Genomic DNA, 16,947 nt, shown 5'->3' with positions numbered 1-16,947 from the left:
GCGCAGATGCAGAGCTGCAAGAAAAAGCCAGCCACCTGGTAATCGTGGCGCAACGTGATGCACCTGTTTTACGATATACAACGTACTCGAGGTGGCTAGAGTGCACATCACTAGGGATGTGCGAATACTAGTAAATTACAGGTTCTAAGCGAATAATTTGAATCTAATAGTATACATCGTATTATAAAGAAAAATGAGCACATCTTTTGTGACCGAACCAACCTGCACAATATTTTTTAAAATTGAATAAGATGTGCGGAATGTCAATTCTTTGTTCTGAAGTGAAGTGGAAGCAACTGTGAAGAGTAGAAGAACTGAATTCAGTAGGATGCAAGTGATAACTGGTAAAATACGTCAAGTTTTAAAATTTACTATACTTGGATCATATAAGCTCAGAAAATGCTCTTACACTTCAAAAGATTAATTGATGTGACTGCAATACTTTCATTTAACTTGAAATGGGGCTTTGCAAGCAGTGTGGATTTTCCTGGACAGGTATTTTCGCGGCACAGAACTACTGACCGTAGTGAAACAACCTTTACAGTAAGGATACATGCAGTCTAATATACACCTATTAGTTTATTTCAAATAGTATTTCGAAATGTCGAATTTAAATCGTGTCGAAGCAAGTTTGAATACTGTAATATTCGTTTGAATATTCGAAGTGCTCGAATATTCGCACATGCTATAACCCTTTGTGACATAGCGTCCTCATTTGGAAACTCGATTTTTCTGTGCCCTATTGGCAAGGAAACTACTGCAAACCTTGAGCTGATGGTAAATTAAGAATTCTTGTTTCCTAAAGTTCCCTTTATATCACTTATGGTTTGAATATTTTCATACACGAATGCCTCGATGAAGGCAGTACAGCGTTTAACGAGACTTTGGACGTGTGGCGTTGCGGCAGGAATTAAGATATGTTTACCTTTTTGGAAATGGTCGCCGCCAGCAGATAGCTATAGCATGAGATTTGAGCGGGTCGTTGAATTCAGTCCATGAATAACTATAGCATTACTGAATGTACAATACCGTATAAACGCGTGTAAGGGCCGCACCCGTGTAAGGGCCGCACCCCGTTTTTTTGAAGTGCATATTCTAAAAAAAAAAAATCCGCGTAAGAGCCGCACCACACTTTCCTCAACCAATACGTATTCAAAATGCGCGCGCGCGTAAGCTTCTAGGCGTAGTCGATAGATGGCGCAAGGAAACGCAACCATCATCATCGTCACCAGAGTATATAGATATAATTTTTGGATTTTATTCGTGTTAAGATGTTCGTGAAGTGGGCTAAAAATTTTAACTTTTTATTAGTATTCATAGACCCGCCAACTAAAGGTTAAAGCAGGATTTATCTTTAGCTTCTCACATCTCTATACAAACGCGCTATCGGCGCTATCCATATCGGCATTAGCATCACCAACTTTGGCATGGCGTTCGCGTTGTTCGGTTTTTGCAGTTCAGCCAGCCGTTTGCTGTAGTTTTCTGCACTGTTCGATGACCTTCGTGCTAGCTTGTTTTCTACACGGCGTTCACGTTTTGGCAAGATGGGCAAGTACCTGAATAGCTACACTGCTGGCTATAAGTTGAAGGTGATCGAGTATGCTCTCGAGCATGGGAAACGTGCCGCCGGCAGAAAATTCGACGTTGACGAGAAGTGTGTTCGACGTTGTGTGCTCAAAAAGAAGCCTTGCGAAACACCAACAGCACTAAGCGCGCTTTCCGAGGAGAGCAGTGCAAGTTTCCCGATTTGGAAGAAGACTTGCTCCGCTATGTGACTGAAGTGCGGAATGATGGTCTTGCACTCACAACGGACATGCTGCGTGTGAAGGACTAGCCTTGGCGACTGTACTTGGGTGGATCCCGTGGAGCTCGGTGTCGACGGACATTGTGTCCCGAAGTTTTAAAGTCCGGGATATCTAACAGCTTGGATGGCACGGAAGATGACTGCATGTGGGGTGACGGCGCTTCGCAGCACACCATCTCATCTCGGACTCCAAGTCTGAGGACTCGCCGAGTGACGACGATTGAGCACGTATGTCGCAAGAAATGTCGTATACTGCAATAAACGCTCTTCGTTCGCTAACTGGTGCGTTTTTACTTAAAAAATGTCGCGTGTATGGGCCGCACCCTGAAAAGTGGCCCTCATTTCTTGAAAAAAAGTGCGGCCCTTACACGCGTTTATACGGTAATTACATAATTGTTTACATTGCAATTAAGTGCTGTAAAATACAGTATTCCAACACTTCCACTGCTTACGTTGGTCTCCGAACCTTGGCTCCATTGTGTAAATTTCTTCGCAAAGGGATAATGTAATGGTGCCTTCACACAAGTAGCCCGAGCATAAGTGGAAGCTCCTTGAGCAAGGGGAAGCTATACGCGGTGGATAACACGTTAAATTACCATGGAACTTTCAAAGGTTGGCGATACTGAAAAGTATGGCGAGTGGCCATATAGAGTGAACATGCTCCACCCTTGCCAACCTATCATGGGCTCACCTGCCAACTTGGTGCCGCTAGTGAGCTCGCAGCAATGATTGTTATTTCAGTGGTGCTTGACGAATTGCTGGCGGTGCGCCTCCTTGTCAGTGGTTCCTGGTTTTGGCAGTCCATGGTCCAGGTGTCACCGCCCCTTTGCAAAGCTGCATCGACACGTCTCATAGTTATCAAGTAGAAATATTTAAAATTTAAGATTTTATTTTCCAAAACCACGGCAAGGTGACATGCATGTTGGACTTGGGGCTCTATTTCATGACGTTCCCAATGTGCACTAAAATTTACAACTACACGGAACGAGACTGTGGTCGCGTTCGAGCGCTATTGGCGCACGCCGTAGCTCAAGCCACTGGGTGCAAGTGCCATGAAATGTCTGCGTTTTCAGCACAGCTGTATGTGAACCAAGTCTAAGATTGTGCGATTTTTAAAACCAGTGTCCCATAGCCTGAAAGGGCCATGACATGGTCAGAAAATTTTGGTTTTCAGCAAAAGAGAGAAATGAGGGCCTTGTGCCTGTACTATATGAAAAATCTGACTGCAAACAATGTTTCAGTGCAAAATAAGCCCCGAAGTCACCGCTATAAACCTGTACGACTGCCGGCAACTGCCATTTTGCCATGGCGTGAGCGACGTCATGAGCTGCTGGAGCGGAGTCGTCATCTTCTAGCAAAGTTTCAGCAGCTGCGAACTTGTTTAGCTACGATGCGAAGCTGAAGAAAGCTGAAATAGCTCGACGCATGCGCAGCTGGCTATGGAACAAAAACCGTTCGCCGGAATGCCGCGCTCCGCAAAGCGAGCAGCTTGTTACGTCACAGTTCACAAGTGTACCAGTGTTGCCCGACCCTCAGTACGCTCTCGTGTTTATGAAAATATTCAGTTGTCAAGTAGGTGCTCGATCAAATGCACTGAAACTTCGCCAGCTTGTTTGTGGGCGTACGAGGATGAACCCACATGGCCTGATTATATCGAAAATTTGGTGTCATTGGCCCCTGTAACGAAAGGTTTGTGGTGCGAACTGAGAACAAGGAACAAGAGAGAAGACTAGATAGGACGCTGAGGCAAAAACCAGTCAAAAAAGACGCCGGACAAGGGGAAGAAGAGTCGACACACACGACCACCGATGTTCGTTGTGTGTGTCACTTCTTCCCCTTGTCCGGCGTCTTTTGACTGGTTTTTGCCTCAGCGTCATGTGCCAACGACCCAGACTTCGACGTTACTGCACTACATACAGAACTTCAAAGTGACATCTGCCATGAAAATACTCTTCGTTATATCCGAAAATTCGTTATAAACGTTTATTTAACATTGTATCTGCAGGCGTTCCGTCTTCTCTTTCCTTGTTCTCAGTTTGCGCCACAAATCTTGTTAAGCTATGCACCAGTTCGCCTAAGAGTACAATGTGCTAAAGCATATTCCCATTGTCATTCACCGTATTGCTCGAAGTACAAGAGGTTCTCACGTGAGGCTGTGTTGGTTGAGAGGATGTCAACCAGGAAGACCCGTTCAGCGCCAGCAGGAAGTACGATGGGGGTGGGCATATGTCTGCTCTCCTGGTGCAAACGATGAAGACAGTAGCAGGTTGCACAGGTTGAGGACCTGTAATGTCATACGAGGCAGTTTGTAGTACTGAATATGTGCAGTGTACTATCACGAGCACTACGACAGAACACACGAGCGTGCGGTGAATAACATAGAACCACAATTTGACTGACACACGGGTAGCACTGAAAAATAAAGTGGAAAGGGTGATGCTTTTTCGTGAGCTCACTCCCATCACACGTCCAGTTTTACAATGCGCAAAATGTGACAAGGGCTTGATATTGCAGCACCTATTGTAGCACTCACACACAGCAAAGTACCACTTTTTAAAATCTATTTTGATGTATCCCGATTTTTCGTGTTACACGCACACAAGCGAATGGAAAAAGCGGTATTTCGCACAGCTTTAAAGTGCCCACTATAATAATTATTGCTGGGGTTTAACGTACCCAAAACCACAATATGTATAGACTGCACAGAGCCGCACTCTGCTTGTCATACACACTTTATACTCTCGAGTGGCCCGAGATACACAATCAGCTGCAGTTTTTTTTTTTTTATCGGCAATAGCGAAGCAGGTGTGCCAACATTTAGCGGAACCGCAGCACCCTTTCCAGTATGTTTCCGACAGTGGCTGCCGCAAAGCTCCCTGCATTGGGTTTGTGAATTGCCTTGCGCTCGCGTGTTCCTGCGCGTACTGCTCACGGTTGTACTTCCACTCTTACAGGTTTACAGCATACATTCGAGAGGTTGCAAAGAGGCCACTGAAGGCCAGACATCTTGCCTGAACAAGATTTGAACCGTCTCCCGATGGCACTCGAACTTATTCGACAGCACTCGAACACTGGCTCCGAAGCTTGTATGGACCCACGCAGGAACATGGCAGCCACCTTGCGTTGCGCATGCTAATATGGCCACCGGGAACTGAAACGACAGTTGGGGAGAACGCTTGAAATAAAAGTGGAAAAAACATGGTCGATGCACAGCACATACCAATCCCAACTGCGAGGCCTACGGGTGATCCATGCACGGTCTTCTCCAAGGTCAGGATCTCTGAAGACCAGGCTTGAAGACAAACCGGAGGGCAAGCGTGACCATAGAAATGAAACACCAACCGTAGAAGGACAGGGACTGCAACATAGTAAGACTTAACAAGCGTAGACCCGAGAGTTATAGAATATGAAAAACTCACCAGTACATCCATCGCGGCATGGACACTACTCACTGGGGCTGCTGATACAAGTCTATGGCATTTAGTTAAGGCGACAACAATTAAGCAGTCGAGAAAACTTAACGCCGTCTTGCATCCACGGATGCCACGTTTTGTACCAGAATTAACCGGCACGAAACGTTGGCCGGGAGCGCAACGGAATCCGAAGTGGGCCCTCCTCCCGATGAAAACGCAAGGGGACTTCCAAAAGCTACAACCTGCCTAGTGTTAGCTAAAGCCTACCTAGTGTCCGCTACACGACTTGCCACACGACCCGTGTGGTGACAGTGGCCGCAGCAGGACTTAGTGGGTGGACGATTGCGAAGACAGGTACTGGCAGAGTACTACCCACCGAATGACAAGCACCGGCAAGGTAATACCCACCTATGTTGGCCCTTACAGTCCAGCGCCAGCCTCCTCAGGACGTCCTGTACGCGACCTGCCTAGGGTAAAACTGTCGTGTTTGTGAGTGTTGTGTTGCTTGTCCTTTCGCTGCGGCCACGACCTGCCGTTAAAGACGCATACGACTTCAGGTTTACAAAGCCCAAAGCTATATGCGCCGCCACACCAGCTGGTCCCCTTTCGGTTTCATCCCGGAGAAGAGCAGTCACGGCAACAACTGTGCCAAAGTTTAGCTACATCGTTCCCTGCACGATTAACCTCAAGATTCGATGGCACAAAAAACTGGCAAGTGGCAATGGTCGTTGAAAGCATGCCACCTTCGCCAGCCCTGTTACTCTCACACCACACCCTCACCAATTCTATGTCGATGGTGAAGCTGGTAACAATGACTGTGTTCTGTTAATTGCCAGGGAAGCAGCTCCATCCCTGTCCATGGCCTCTGGTTAGCAGCACGTGGCCCTGGTTACATGAACAGTTTGCAGAGCTGCAACAACACACATCATTGGTTACATTAATCAAATTCTGAAGTCTTGCATGCCATAACAACGATACGATTACTACGATTACAAGGCACACTGCATATGGCAGAGAATGGTGTACAGTTCACGTCATATACAGCAGCATAATTGCTACTTTGAACACTTGCATGAGAGCCAACCTTCGCTTTAGAGCCAGATTTGCTCTAGTGGCCACATTTGCTTAGCTTTAGCAGACAGGTTGCTCATAGAAGTAATTATACTAGTAGTAGTAAACAACTTTACTGAGGTCCTGAGAAGCTAGACAGGGAGGGACCTGTTAGGTATACATTCCTACTCAGCCATTGGTTAGTCCCATGTCTGAACAGAGAGAGTTTTTATACTGAAAAAAGAAAAAATGCCGTGCTTCAATCTGCGAGTACTGTACACCGGTGTCGCTGCGTTTCACCTACATCAAAATGCAGCATCCTTAGTTGGGAATTGAGCTCATGTCCTCAAGCTTAGAAGCACGACACTTTAGCTTAGAAGCACGACGCTAAGCCATCATGGCGGGCACCAGTCGTGAAATACATTGCGTACACGCATTGCCCGAAGTATACGAAATACTCACGAGAGGTACTGCACAGCAGATGGCATGCTCCAGCCGGGGAAGAACGCCGAATCAATTTTTGCCAGAAGCGAAAGTTGACAAGCTGAAATGACACGGGAACAGCCCGTTACTCCCGACAGTTCGTGAGGCAAGAGCACTGCTTAAACTTACGCGGACCAGTGTAGGGCGGTGTTGGGCAAGACGTCATGCGCAATGGTGCAGGACACCTGCACTATTACACATGGCCGTAATGCAAGACTGTTCTTCATTCGCCTCATTCGCTCAAGCGGATGAAGACGAAGAACATAGGATCATGCGACCTGCAACAGATGGGCTACTTGTTAGAAGACCGAAGCACACACAGAAGACATGATAGAAATTATGCCATGGCATTAGAAAGACTGAAAGACGACAGGGCATGCACATGACCTGCAGTCTTTCACGTCCTGTCTTTCCAGCACTAAGGAGTCATTTATAGCAAACAATCAACTAGCCCAAAAACCTGTACTCCTAAAGAATGATAGGCACTCACCATGAGCACTGCTCCAGAAATCTTGGGTCAGGTGAGAGACTGACCAAGGCAGCAACCATGTATGTCTGGGCGAGAAAATAACAGAGGGCAAAAGTTAACATCGCAATGACACAAACTGGAAAGACAAGGACTAATAAAACCGACAGTAATCAACTGACAGCAGTAATTTTATTATTATTATTATTCTATTTTCCATCAATACAAGGGTTGACTGAAGGAGTGAGACAAAGCGAGGAGCGCTTGATGATGGTCTTGCACCTTTTACAAGTTGGCAGCAGCAGGGAATTGGACATTTGCAATTGTAGTGCAAGAAGAAAAAAAGACTTGACTAAATTTATTTAGGCAATTAATTCTTGGGGTTTTAAGTCCCGAAACGATAAGAGTACTAGAGACTAGTGTAGGGCACTGGAAATTCCTACCACCTGGGGTTCTTTAATGTGCACCTAAAGATTTAACTAGATTACTAGATATTAGAATCTAGTGACTAGTAGATTCAGCACAAGCAAATTAATGCTGACAAGAAACATGACAGACGAGGACGAATGCAGGAATCTACAAAATAGCAAAAGAAAAGAAACCAACCTGGTGGATGATGATGACATGCCGATTGACGTCTACGCTGGTTCTGAAACGCAATAGGCTGACTCCGGGTGCCGCATTACACTCATGAAAACCGCATTCCAGATGGGTCTTACTCCCACGACGGAAACCCCTAACAGCTACCTGCCTGCCTAGTGTTCGCTAAACCTGAAGCTATTACGCGCACTTCCGTCGCGGGAGAAGACCGTGACCCTCGCCAGCCTGGTTAGCAGGCTCACCTATTTGATGCCGATGCTGAAGCTCGCAGGAACGATGATCCTTGTGGCGGTGCCCGATGCGTTGCCAGCATTGAAACTCGTTGACGATGACCTCCTCTACTGTTGCTAGACCCGGCGGCACAAAGTTTGTAGAGCTGCAAAGTTAGAGGCACTGGTCACCGATATGAAACAAGTTCCAGCATTTGAGGAACTAGAACCATGACATGAGTGGAGCCTAAGTTGTTGCCCTCGAAAAAAAAAATTTTTTTAGGGTAAAAAAGTATTTGTCCACTGAGTGTCTCGACACATGCAGTAGCTAAACACTGACCATTTAATCGTGAAAAAATGGGTGTGCAAGTACAGACCGGAGAAGAGAACACAAATGCAGATCGTGTTGCCTCGCTCTCTTCTGTGTTCTCGTGTCTGCAGGCTCACAATTTTTCAGGATGAATTCTTACCAACTCTCAACTTTCCATTGCTCAACAAGAAGGATTAACGTCTTATTGAACGTTGTAAGAATATTAGCAGTGAAATTCACTACCAGATAAATCAGTCATTACTACAAATTTGAACTCTTAGTAAAGCTCATTGAAACTAATAACTAGATATATTGGTGACAAGAGTTTACCATTATTTAGCTGGAAACTGGTTCACTAATGTTAATAAACGTACTACTTTGTTGGTACGGTTATTACCATTAGTGAAACAATTGCCCCAAAAATAGGTGAATGCACATTTGGTTCGTATGCACCGTTCCCATTGCCATATCAAGTCTGTTCTATTAAAAGAGCATAGCCTCAAATTTGAAAGCGACACAGTAATTGATAAAATTCCCATGAAATAAATGCGAACTAAAAACCAGAACAATAATCTAAATGTTTGCTGGAATATTTCCTACCTCGTTATGATGGTTGCTAATGAGTGAACTGAAAATAAAGACTTGTTTGCATTGATGTGCTTTATTGAGAGTGGTAGTTATAACCGGGCCACAATATATAAAAACAAAAAGAGGCCTAGAAAAATTGTACCAACTGCACGTTAGCGGTAGTTGTGTGTATGTACAACCAATATGCTTTCAATGCTAGCCATCATGAAACTGGTAAATTTTTAAATTGTATAAATCCCTAACGTGTCAGTTATGAAGTTACAGGCCACCTCTGAATAACTTCAGAATCAAGCACTCATTTCGCGCTGAAGAGACTTTTTTTTCAGAGGAAGAATTCATCGAAGTTTGCAAAATTTTAAATAGAGGTGCACTCATGCACGGCTGCTGAAGCACTTTCATGCGAAAACCAACAGATACACTGCTGAATTTGTTTATCGCCACATCGTATATGGCTTCACGATCTACAATTGTTGCAGAATAAAAACTGCTGCTCACGCATTGAGCGTGGTGTAGTCAGTTGCGAGTGGGGAGAGAGGCTGCGACTTGTAAGCAGGAGTTCCATTGCGAGGCACCCAGCTCAATTTGTGCAAACCTCATTTTGTCAACAAAAACCTGTGACAAGTTGAAGCCATGCTAAGTGCCAGATGAGACAGTCAGCAGGTGCCGACTTAACCTCTGCGCCAGCTAGGTCGTGAAGACCATCAAACCATCCAGCATGGTAAAACTACAGTGCGGCGATGAACGAATGCAGCCGTGTATCAATCAAGGTTTGCTCTGAAGCGCCCGAGCCTAGGCATGCGAGCGCATGACTATTGAATATGTCCCAGGCTTTTGTTTTTCTCGGTCAAAAACAAAATAGTAAAACCTTCTGCGGAAAATGAATGCTCGATTCCGAGGTAATTTGGCCGGCCTACAAGTTTGACATGTTAGCGAGTCAAGCAGGAAGCAAGAATGAAAAAGACAACATACCAAGTTATGAGAAATACTGGCTCTAAGCACACAAATACCGCTAAGCTCTGATGGTACGCCTTTTCTAGATGTATTCTTTAAAAATTACTGTCAAAGCAGGGGGAACCCTGGTATGGTAATACCAAAGACACATACTAGTCTCCACTACCAACACAAGGTACAGTAAAGTGAATTGATATGGCAATGTCTTGATGCTAATCAATAAGCTAATTAGTTCAGTTATTTACCATGTTAAACTTGCAGATATATGTGTTCGGGTAACAAGGCACAGTCAAACCCAATACGAATTGCAACTTGTAGCCAGTGGTAAAAGTGGCACCAATGAAACACTGCAGCGCAAACTAAAAGTGGTCAAGGAAACACTTTAGATTACTGGTATTGTATAAACCAATGTAATATCTGCCATTGTCACTGAGGCTTCATCATCATCAGCCTGTCTACGCCCTCTGCAGGGCAAAGGCCTCTCCCATGTTCCGCCAATAAACCCTGTCCTGTGCTTTCTGCTGCCACGTTACACCTACAAATTTCTGAATATCATCTACCCCCTTGTTTTCGTTCTCCCCCCTCACGCGTTTGCCATCTCTTGGAATCCAGTCAGTTACCCTTAATGACCACCGGTCATCCTGCCGACGTGCTACGTGCCCGGCCCATATCCATTTCTTCTTGATTTCAACTATGATATCCTTAACCCCCGTTTTCTCCCTGACCCACTGCTCTCTTCCTGTCTCTTAAGATTACACCTATCATTTTCCTTTCCATCGCTCGCTGCGTCACCCTCAATTTAAGTTGAACCCTCTTTGTAAGTCTCCAGGTTTCTGCTCCGTAGGTAAGTACCGGTAAGATGCAGCTGTTATATACCTTCCTCTTGAGGAATAGTGGTAGACTACCATTCATGATTTGATACCATTCACTGAGGCTTAGGGTCCTTTGACGGAAGGCCACCATGTTGCAACGCATTGAGCGAGACTACACAGAAGCACGAACGCACGATAAACCAGAACAAACACACACCCACAAAATTCCAAGGCTTCCACGCTTCCGACGAGACTCATTTTTAAAGTCTTGACTAAAGGTACATGGGACAAGCTATTCCAGAAAAGCAACAAAGTGACGATCGAGAAAGAGGTTCGACAACAAGATACAATCCCTATTGCTGCGCACGCATGTCTGGAAGTACGAGTGGCTAGATTGGAAAGAAATAGGCAGAAAGAGTAACAAAATGTTTTAGCAATTTACAGTTTGCAGACGACACCGTACACTTCATGAATGACGGCAGCCAATGGGAAATGACTCAAGACGAAGCGAAAAAGCGTAAAAGCAGGGTTGAAGCTCAACATGTAGAAAGCAAAGATAATGCTAGGTGGTATATGGTGAGAGAAAAGTGCGTGTTAAGCAACTGTACCCTAGAAGCAGTAGAAGAGCATGTATAAGCTAAACGGGGAGCACTCATGCAAAGGAAGTTCACAAAAGATTAAAAATGGGCTGTTGCGCATACGAAAGGGTTGCAGCGCAAGCACGGTAGTGCTGAAGGAAAGGTGTAAAAGCGCGGAACGGAAAGCAAAGATACAAGACGAGTGCCGACTACCAACCGATTTATTGTTCAGGACACATAGTTTGTAGAATGCTCCATGGGCGTAGTGTACAGCCTTCCTTTAACGTGCAGGCGCAGTTACATAGGACAGACTGGTCGTTGCATAAATAAGAGGTTAGGAAAACATAAGAATGACCTATGCAAAGGGATAAGTTCCAACCTTGCGATGCATTGCAAAGTTGCGACTGCCAGCCTCAATTTCAGGCCGGGAGTGTGTTGGAACGCCATAAAGACCAACTAACAAGGGAATTCACTGAGGCGTATCACATTAGAAAATTTGACGATGAATGCGTGAGGCAGCCTTCGGTGGCCTTGCATGAAAAAGCATTCGCGCTTTTGGATAAGGGTTAGTGTGTTAATAGTTATCAGTGTACCTTCGTTTTATGGGACATTCCACCGAAACATGTCACGTTACTGTACATGCATGTCTTGAACAACAAATCATTTGGTAGTCAGCGCTCGTGTCGTCCCTCTTTTCCTTGCGTTCCTTGCTTTTACGCCTTTCCTCCAGCACTACCGTGCTTGCGCTGGAACCCTTTCAATATGCACCTTAACCAACTAGCCCAAATAGCCGTTCTTGCGCACACGGTAGGCATTCTCAACTCATCACCCGCGTATTACCGCTGCCACGAAAGCGGGAAGGGTAAAAAAAATTTCACTTGGTCACTTTTAACATATGGGGCAGAAAGCGAGAGAAACTTGATTAAGAAATTCGTTGAAAGGACCACACAGAATACGATGAAACGGAAAACGATAGTTTGATCTAAGGAAGGCAGCAGTGAGAGTCTAAACGAACAGGGGTAGTATATATTGGAGGAAACATTACGAGAAAAACTGATCAGGGGCAAGTCATGCCACGCAATGGACAGATAACCGGTGGTCAATTAGAGCGCCTGGATGAATACCGAGAGTGACCGAGGGTAGCAACGGGTTAGTTGGAGTGACGAAGAAATTTTCAAGCATAAAATGGAATCTTCAAGCACAAAAAATGGTGCATTGGAAATCGTTCAGAGAGGGCTTCGCCATGCAGTGAACGTAATCTAAGCCGACGATAAAAAGTTTAGCAATTAGGCTTTTCATGACACTTTTGGAAATTCCAAAGTGCACCATTGCTGTCAGTCTAGGGCAGAAAGAAAAAAAAATTTGACTAGTACGAGCCCCTCTCACTTACGAAGTAGAGCCATCTACGTGGCATCTCGCAACATAGAAGTGGTTTGGAAGTTATCTGGCGTTAAAGACTACCATAGATTAATATACTCTAATGCACAGGTCCCCTCGACAATGGTGGCAATGAGCTGTGGTCTCTAAAGACAGTGAAAATACTGTTGCACCTTGTCTTATGCGGCACTTGCAGTCCTGTGCCGTTTCACCATCCTCCCCGCGTTCAATTTTGTATTTTGCTTCGTTTTTAGCCTGTCATTACTGACAGACTAGGGAACACCGACATCCGACACAGCAACTTAGAGCTGTACTCTAAAACACTAAGGAGGCCTTTCTGGTTAGGAACTGCAGTATTTCTCTGTACTAGCTGCCGGCCAGGGAGAGGCACTCTAAGACCAAACTCGTGCACAAGTAAGCTGATAAAATGAATGCATTTACCGAGACAGGAACAAGCAGTGCTAGACTGCGATAGAACTACAGACTGTCAGCGTGTTGTGTCCTATCACTGTCACTTGTCCAATACCGTTTGTTCTCGTTCTAACGATTAAACAAAGAGCCCAGTTAGGTGCACGCATGCATTTGCCGACTACTTACTAGATGTTTTCAAGGAGCTAGATTTTCTTAATGTGCTGCGTAAATCTAAACGTATGGGAGTTTCTCTCGTAACAAACTATACGCACCTACCATTGCTGGCAATCATAACCGTAGCGCTCTCATCTTAGCTTATATCAGCGCAACACTGTAGTATAAGTCACTATGGTGGTTGCCATTAGGTATACCAGAACACTCCCGACATGCCGTAGTGACCTTTTCAGAGAACAATGGCTGCGATTAAATCAGCTAGAAGCACGATTATTGTTTAATCTACTCGTGGACGTGTGAGAAAGTGCTTACTTGAGGCAGTGTCAGGAGGATACCCGCCAGGAAGATCTGCCGTTGTGGCGCAGGGGACGTGTGAAGACAGTCTGCGCTCCTGGGATGCAGTCAAAGAACTTATTAATCCCTCGAGGCACAACGTATAAAAGTGGACGCAACTTGTTCTTTGCCAGTTCTTGGGACTAGTGGCCAAGAAGGAGCAAGATACAGTAACGGAGAGAGCTGAGCTAGTTGGCACGTATTCATCTTAAAAAGACTGGGCATGCAAATGCGGACACAGTCAAGACACCACAAACGCCAATTATACGATACTCCCTAAAGAAAAACGGCATTTGTGGTGCGTTGAATTCTCTCTTGCGTTAATGATTGCACGCCCAGTCCAACATGAGTGACATATATCATGCACAGGGTGAAGTGAACCTTCTGCATAACCATCGTCTTTACTGTTTCCTTGTTTGCTGCTCATGACTGCAGCCAACTACTTCAATGGAGGCACTACTTCGATGGCTTTACCAGTGAGCCACGTTCCAAGGCTAATGTCAAAAGTATAGGTTTTGTTTACTCTAAATGAATACAACTCAATACAAATCGCAGATGCATGTTAAATATATAACTACATACTAATTCGGATCAATTACCAAAACTCGAAAGCCTAAGATCAAAGTAAATGTCAAATGGTGCAGAGAATTGCCTGCTCAGACTAAATAAGGCTTACTACAAGTAATTACCATAGTGAATGCACATATCAATGGCACATGTTCAGGTAACAATTTACAGTTAAGCAGAATACAAGTTTCAACTTGTCCATGGTCAAAATGTGAACAAAAAGGCTTGGCAGTGCCAACAGAGTGAGGCAAATGAATATTACTGTAATTTTATAAAACAAACATTTCGTGGTGTCACTGCATTCTTGGAGCCCTTTGAAGCAAGGCTATCATACTGCAACTCAAGCATGACTACAGTAGGCATCAAAACCACAAGGTCCGGAAGCACTACTTTTCAGGAATTTGACTATTTCACTGCACTGCACAGTACACGTCGGCGCGTTTCAGAACAGGCCGGAAATTTCAAAGGCTCCTTGTCTAAGCAGTGGGAATATTCGGCTTTTTAGTTATATGTCGTGGTCCTTACGCTTTTGACCCTCACTGTACATACGTTGAGGCATGAGCGTACCACGAGCAAGAAAACAAAATGTCAAGGCTTCTACGCAACATCTGTACATTTACACTAGCAGCAACTTTAAGGGCAACACGTATCTGAAGAGCCGTAAGTTTAGATGAAGAAATGACGTTTCAGACCCTGATTCCGACACATTACTGTTAGCATATATGTGTGACCAGGCCGTAGACAAGGGGGGGGGGGGGAGGCTAGTGGCCCGGGCCCGCCTCGAAGTCTTGATGGATGGGGGAGTTTTGCCGAAAATTGTCAAGGCCAGTTAAAGTGCCCCGCCCCCTCCCTCACCGAAAAAAATTGCTGGCTACGGGCATGTGTGTGACACGTAGCATGAAACTCGCTCTAACGTAATTGAGAAAACCCTGGTTTGTGTAAATATTGCGTAAGTAAGAGTCTTAATTGCAGCGTATTTTACTACGGTCACCAGTAGCGTTTGATAACTTGCCTCCTCGGTGGGTGTGTGTGTGTTAATAAACAGGTTGTAAATGTTTATAAAGGTCAGTTATATTGGAGGGGCGGTATAAGACTAGCACAAAGAAATAAAGTAGACAAACGAACAAACTTACAAACTATCGCGCGCGCAACGCGCCCTAATTGCAAACTCTACCGCGCCAAAATTGCAAACTACCTCGAGCAACTCCCCCAAATTTAAAGCTGACGCAAGCACATGCTGAAATGCTATCAACCAAATAAATGCGCCTGCCATGGCCGGCCACGGTAGCTTAACGCAGTAAGGCGCGCGAAGTCACTAAAGTTGCTGTCACCATTTAGGCACCCCTAAACGCTTCGACACGATCGTATTAACCCTTGCGAGAACGATGGCTGCGATTAACAAAGCATGAAGAAGTAATTGGTGGCCCTTCGCGTTTAATGTACTGCTCAAATACGAGAGAGATGCTTACTCGATCCAATGCCGGGAGCACGTCCGCCATCAGGACTCCCGTCGGCGATATACAGTGCGCAAGATACGCCGGTGTGGCACGGGGCGTGTCAGTACGTCAGCGCTCCTGGAACGAAAGCAACACTTGTTAGACGATGAAAGCATGCGTAAAAAAAATAAACGCAGTCTCACGAATAACGCTTGAGCGCGAAGCCACGGCTGGTCCATGTGCACTCTGGTCTAGCAGCCAAGTTGAAGCTACAGAAGAAAAAGAAAAGAGTGCAAGGGTTAACACGGCAAAGGGAACATGCAAATCGTAAAAAAAAGATGCCAGCTAGAACGGGCAGTACCAACTAGCACGTGAACGCGTTAAAAAGGGTTAACCCACCTGCGCTCCTCCCGTAGCAGCTCCCCGACGCGACGCGTTGTGCAGACTTGAAGTTCAAACGTTGCCAGTATCTTGAAGTGTGGGGACAAGCCGACGAGGCAATTACACCGGGACGCCGCTTTGCGGCCCGCGAAAACCCCCATTACGCACCAGAAGTCTGGCACGAAATGGCGGCCGCGGGAGCGCCACGAGCATCCCGGCGTCGAGTCCGCCCGTGAACACAACCCCTGACAAGCTACCTACCTGCCTAACCGTAAGCTAAGCCTGAGCTGTAGTACGCGCGCCTGTGTCACGGGGAGTTGGACCCGAAGTGGCAGCAGTTTTCAAGGAACCCGCTCGCTAAAGTTCCACGCAACCTTTAACTTCGGTTGAGCTAGGAAACTATAGCGAGTGACGTTCGGTGAACACGCCCCACACCTCGCCGGCCTGCCATATATTGGGGCTCACCAATTACGATGCCGACGACGAAGCTCGCAGTGGTCCTCGATGAATTCCAGGCGACGCAGTTCCTGGTACACAGCTCCACAAGTCCAGGTAAAGTCCACACACACACACACACAGAAAAAAAGTTAAAACGCGACTCGTACGTACTGCAACTACACGCCCCGTGCCTGAACATCGTGGCAAGCCAATCCATGGCGCCGAAGAACTGCCCTCGGTCCGCAACATGCGCAGCGCGACCGGCTGGTAAGAGCAAAATGGACGTCGGCGGCCCGCGTGTAACCCTTTTCACGACGACGCTCCGATATTCGCGCATGCGTTGTTTCAGTCAGATCTAGTGGCGCCATTACGTCACGCCATCGTTTGTCGCCGTGTTATCGGCGAGATCTGCGCCGTCTGCGCGCGGTGCGTACTGCGGTGGAAAGAAATCGAAGAAAAGATGTACAAAAACAAAACCGAAGGATATGGCCCATGCGGCGCATGATAGTCGCTCTCGGAGGTTCCACAAGCGCCTAAACTGCAGAGCTGAAGCGGTCGGATCGCTT

General features: G+C 45.9%; 1 protein-coding gene and 1 long non-coding RNA gene across 6 annotated transcripts in view; both read right to left on the bottom strand.

Annotated features, from left to right (window-relative positions):
• The window catches only part of LOC119374803 (uncharacterized), a 122,248-nt gene extending 105,637 nt beyond the window's left edge, over positions 1 to 16,611 (bottom strand). Inside the window, exons 1-4 of one of the 5 annotated variants that reach the window (XR_007417925.1) lie at positions 5,025 to 5,901; positions 4,849 to 4,955; positions 3,952 to 4,088; positions 2,502 to 2,638 (exon numbers count right to left, since the gene is read on the bottom strand). Coding sequence is in view for 2 of the 5 variants with exons in the window: in XM_049420346.1 (XP_049276303.1) it covers positions 5,025 to 5,235 (211 nt within the window). In the remaining 3 variants the exon portion in view is untranslated. Of the gene's footprint in view, positions 1 to 2,501; positions 2,639 to 3,951; positions 4,089 to 4,848; positions 4,956 to 5,024; positions 6,056 to 16,408 lie in introns of those variants that run through there. The other 4 variants (XR_007417929.1, XR_007417926.1, XM_049420344.1 and 1 more) reach the window with 4 other exon arrangements.
• LOC125760362 (uncharacterized) lies at positions 8,108 to 16,223 on the bottom strand. The gene is made up of 5 exons (XR_007417930.1): positions 15,962 to 16,223; positions 15,766 to 15,831; positions 15,596 to 15,700; positions 13,539 to 13,617; positions 8,108 to 8,192 (listed from the first exon to the last, which is right to left on the bottom strand). It is a non-coding gene; the product is annotated as an uncharacterized LOC125760362 (long non-coding RNA).
• Positions 16,612 to 16,947: the final 336 nt, after the last annotated feature.

Source organism: Rhipicephalus sanguineus, chromosome 11 (genome assembly GCF_013339695.2).
Source record: "Rhipicephalus sanguineus isolate Rsan-2018 chromosome 11, BIME_Rsan_1.4, whole genome shotgun sequence".
Classification (NCBI taxonomy): domain Eukaryota; kingdom Metazoa; phylum Arthropoda; class Arachnida; order Ixodida; family Ixodidae; genus Rhipicephalus; species Rhipicephalus sanguineus.
The sequence above is the reverse complement of the archived record's forward strand: the minus strand, read 5'-3'. Positions and strand labels throughout refer to the sequence as shown.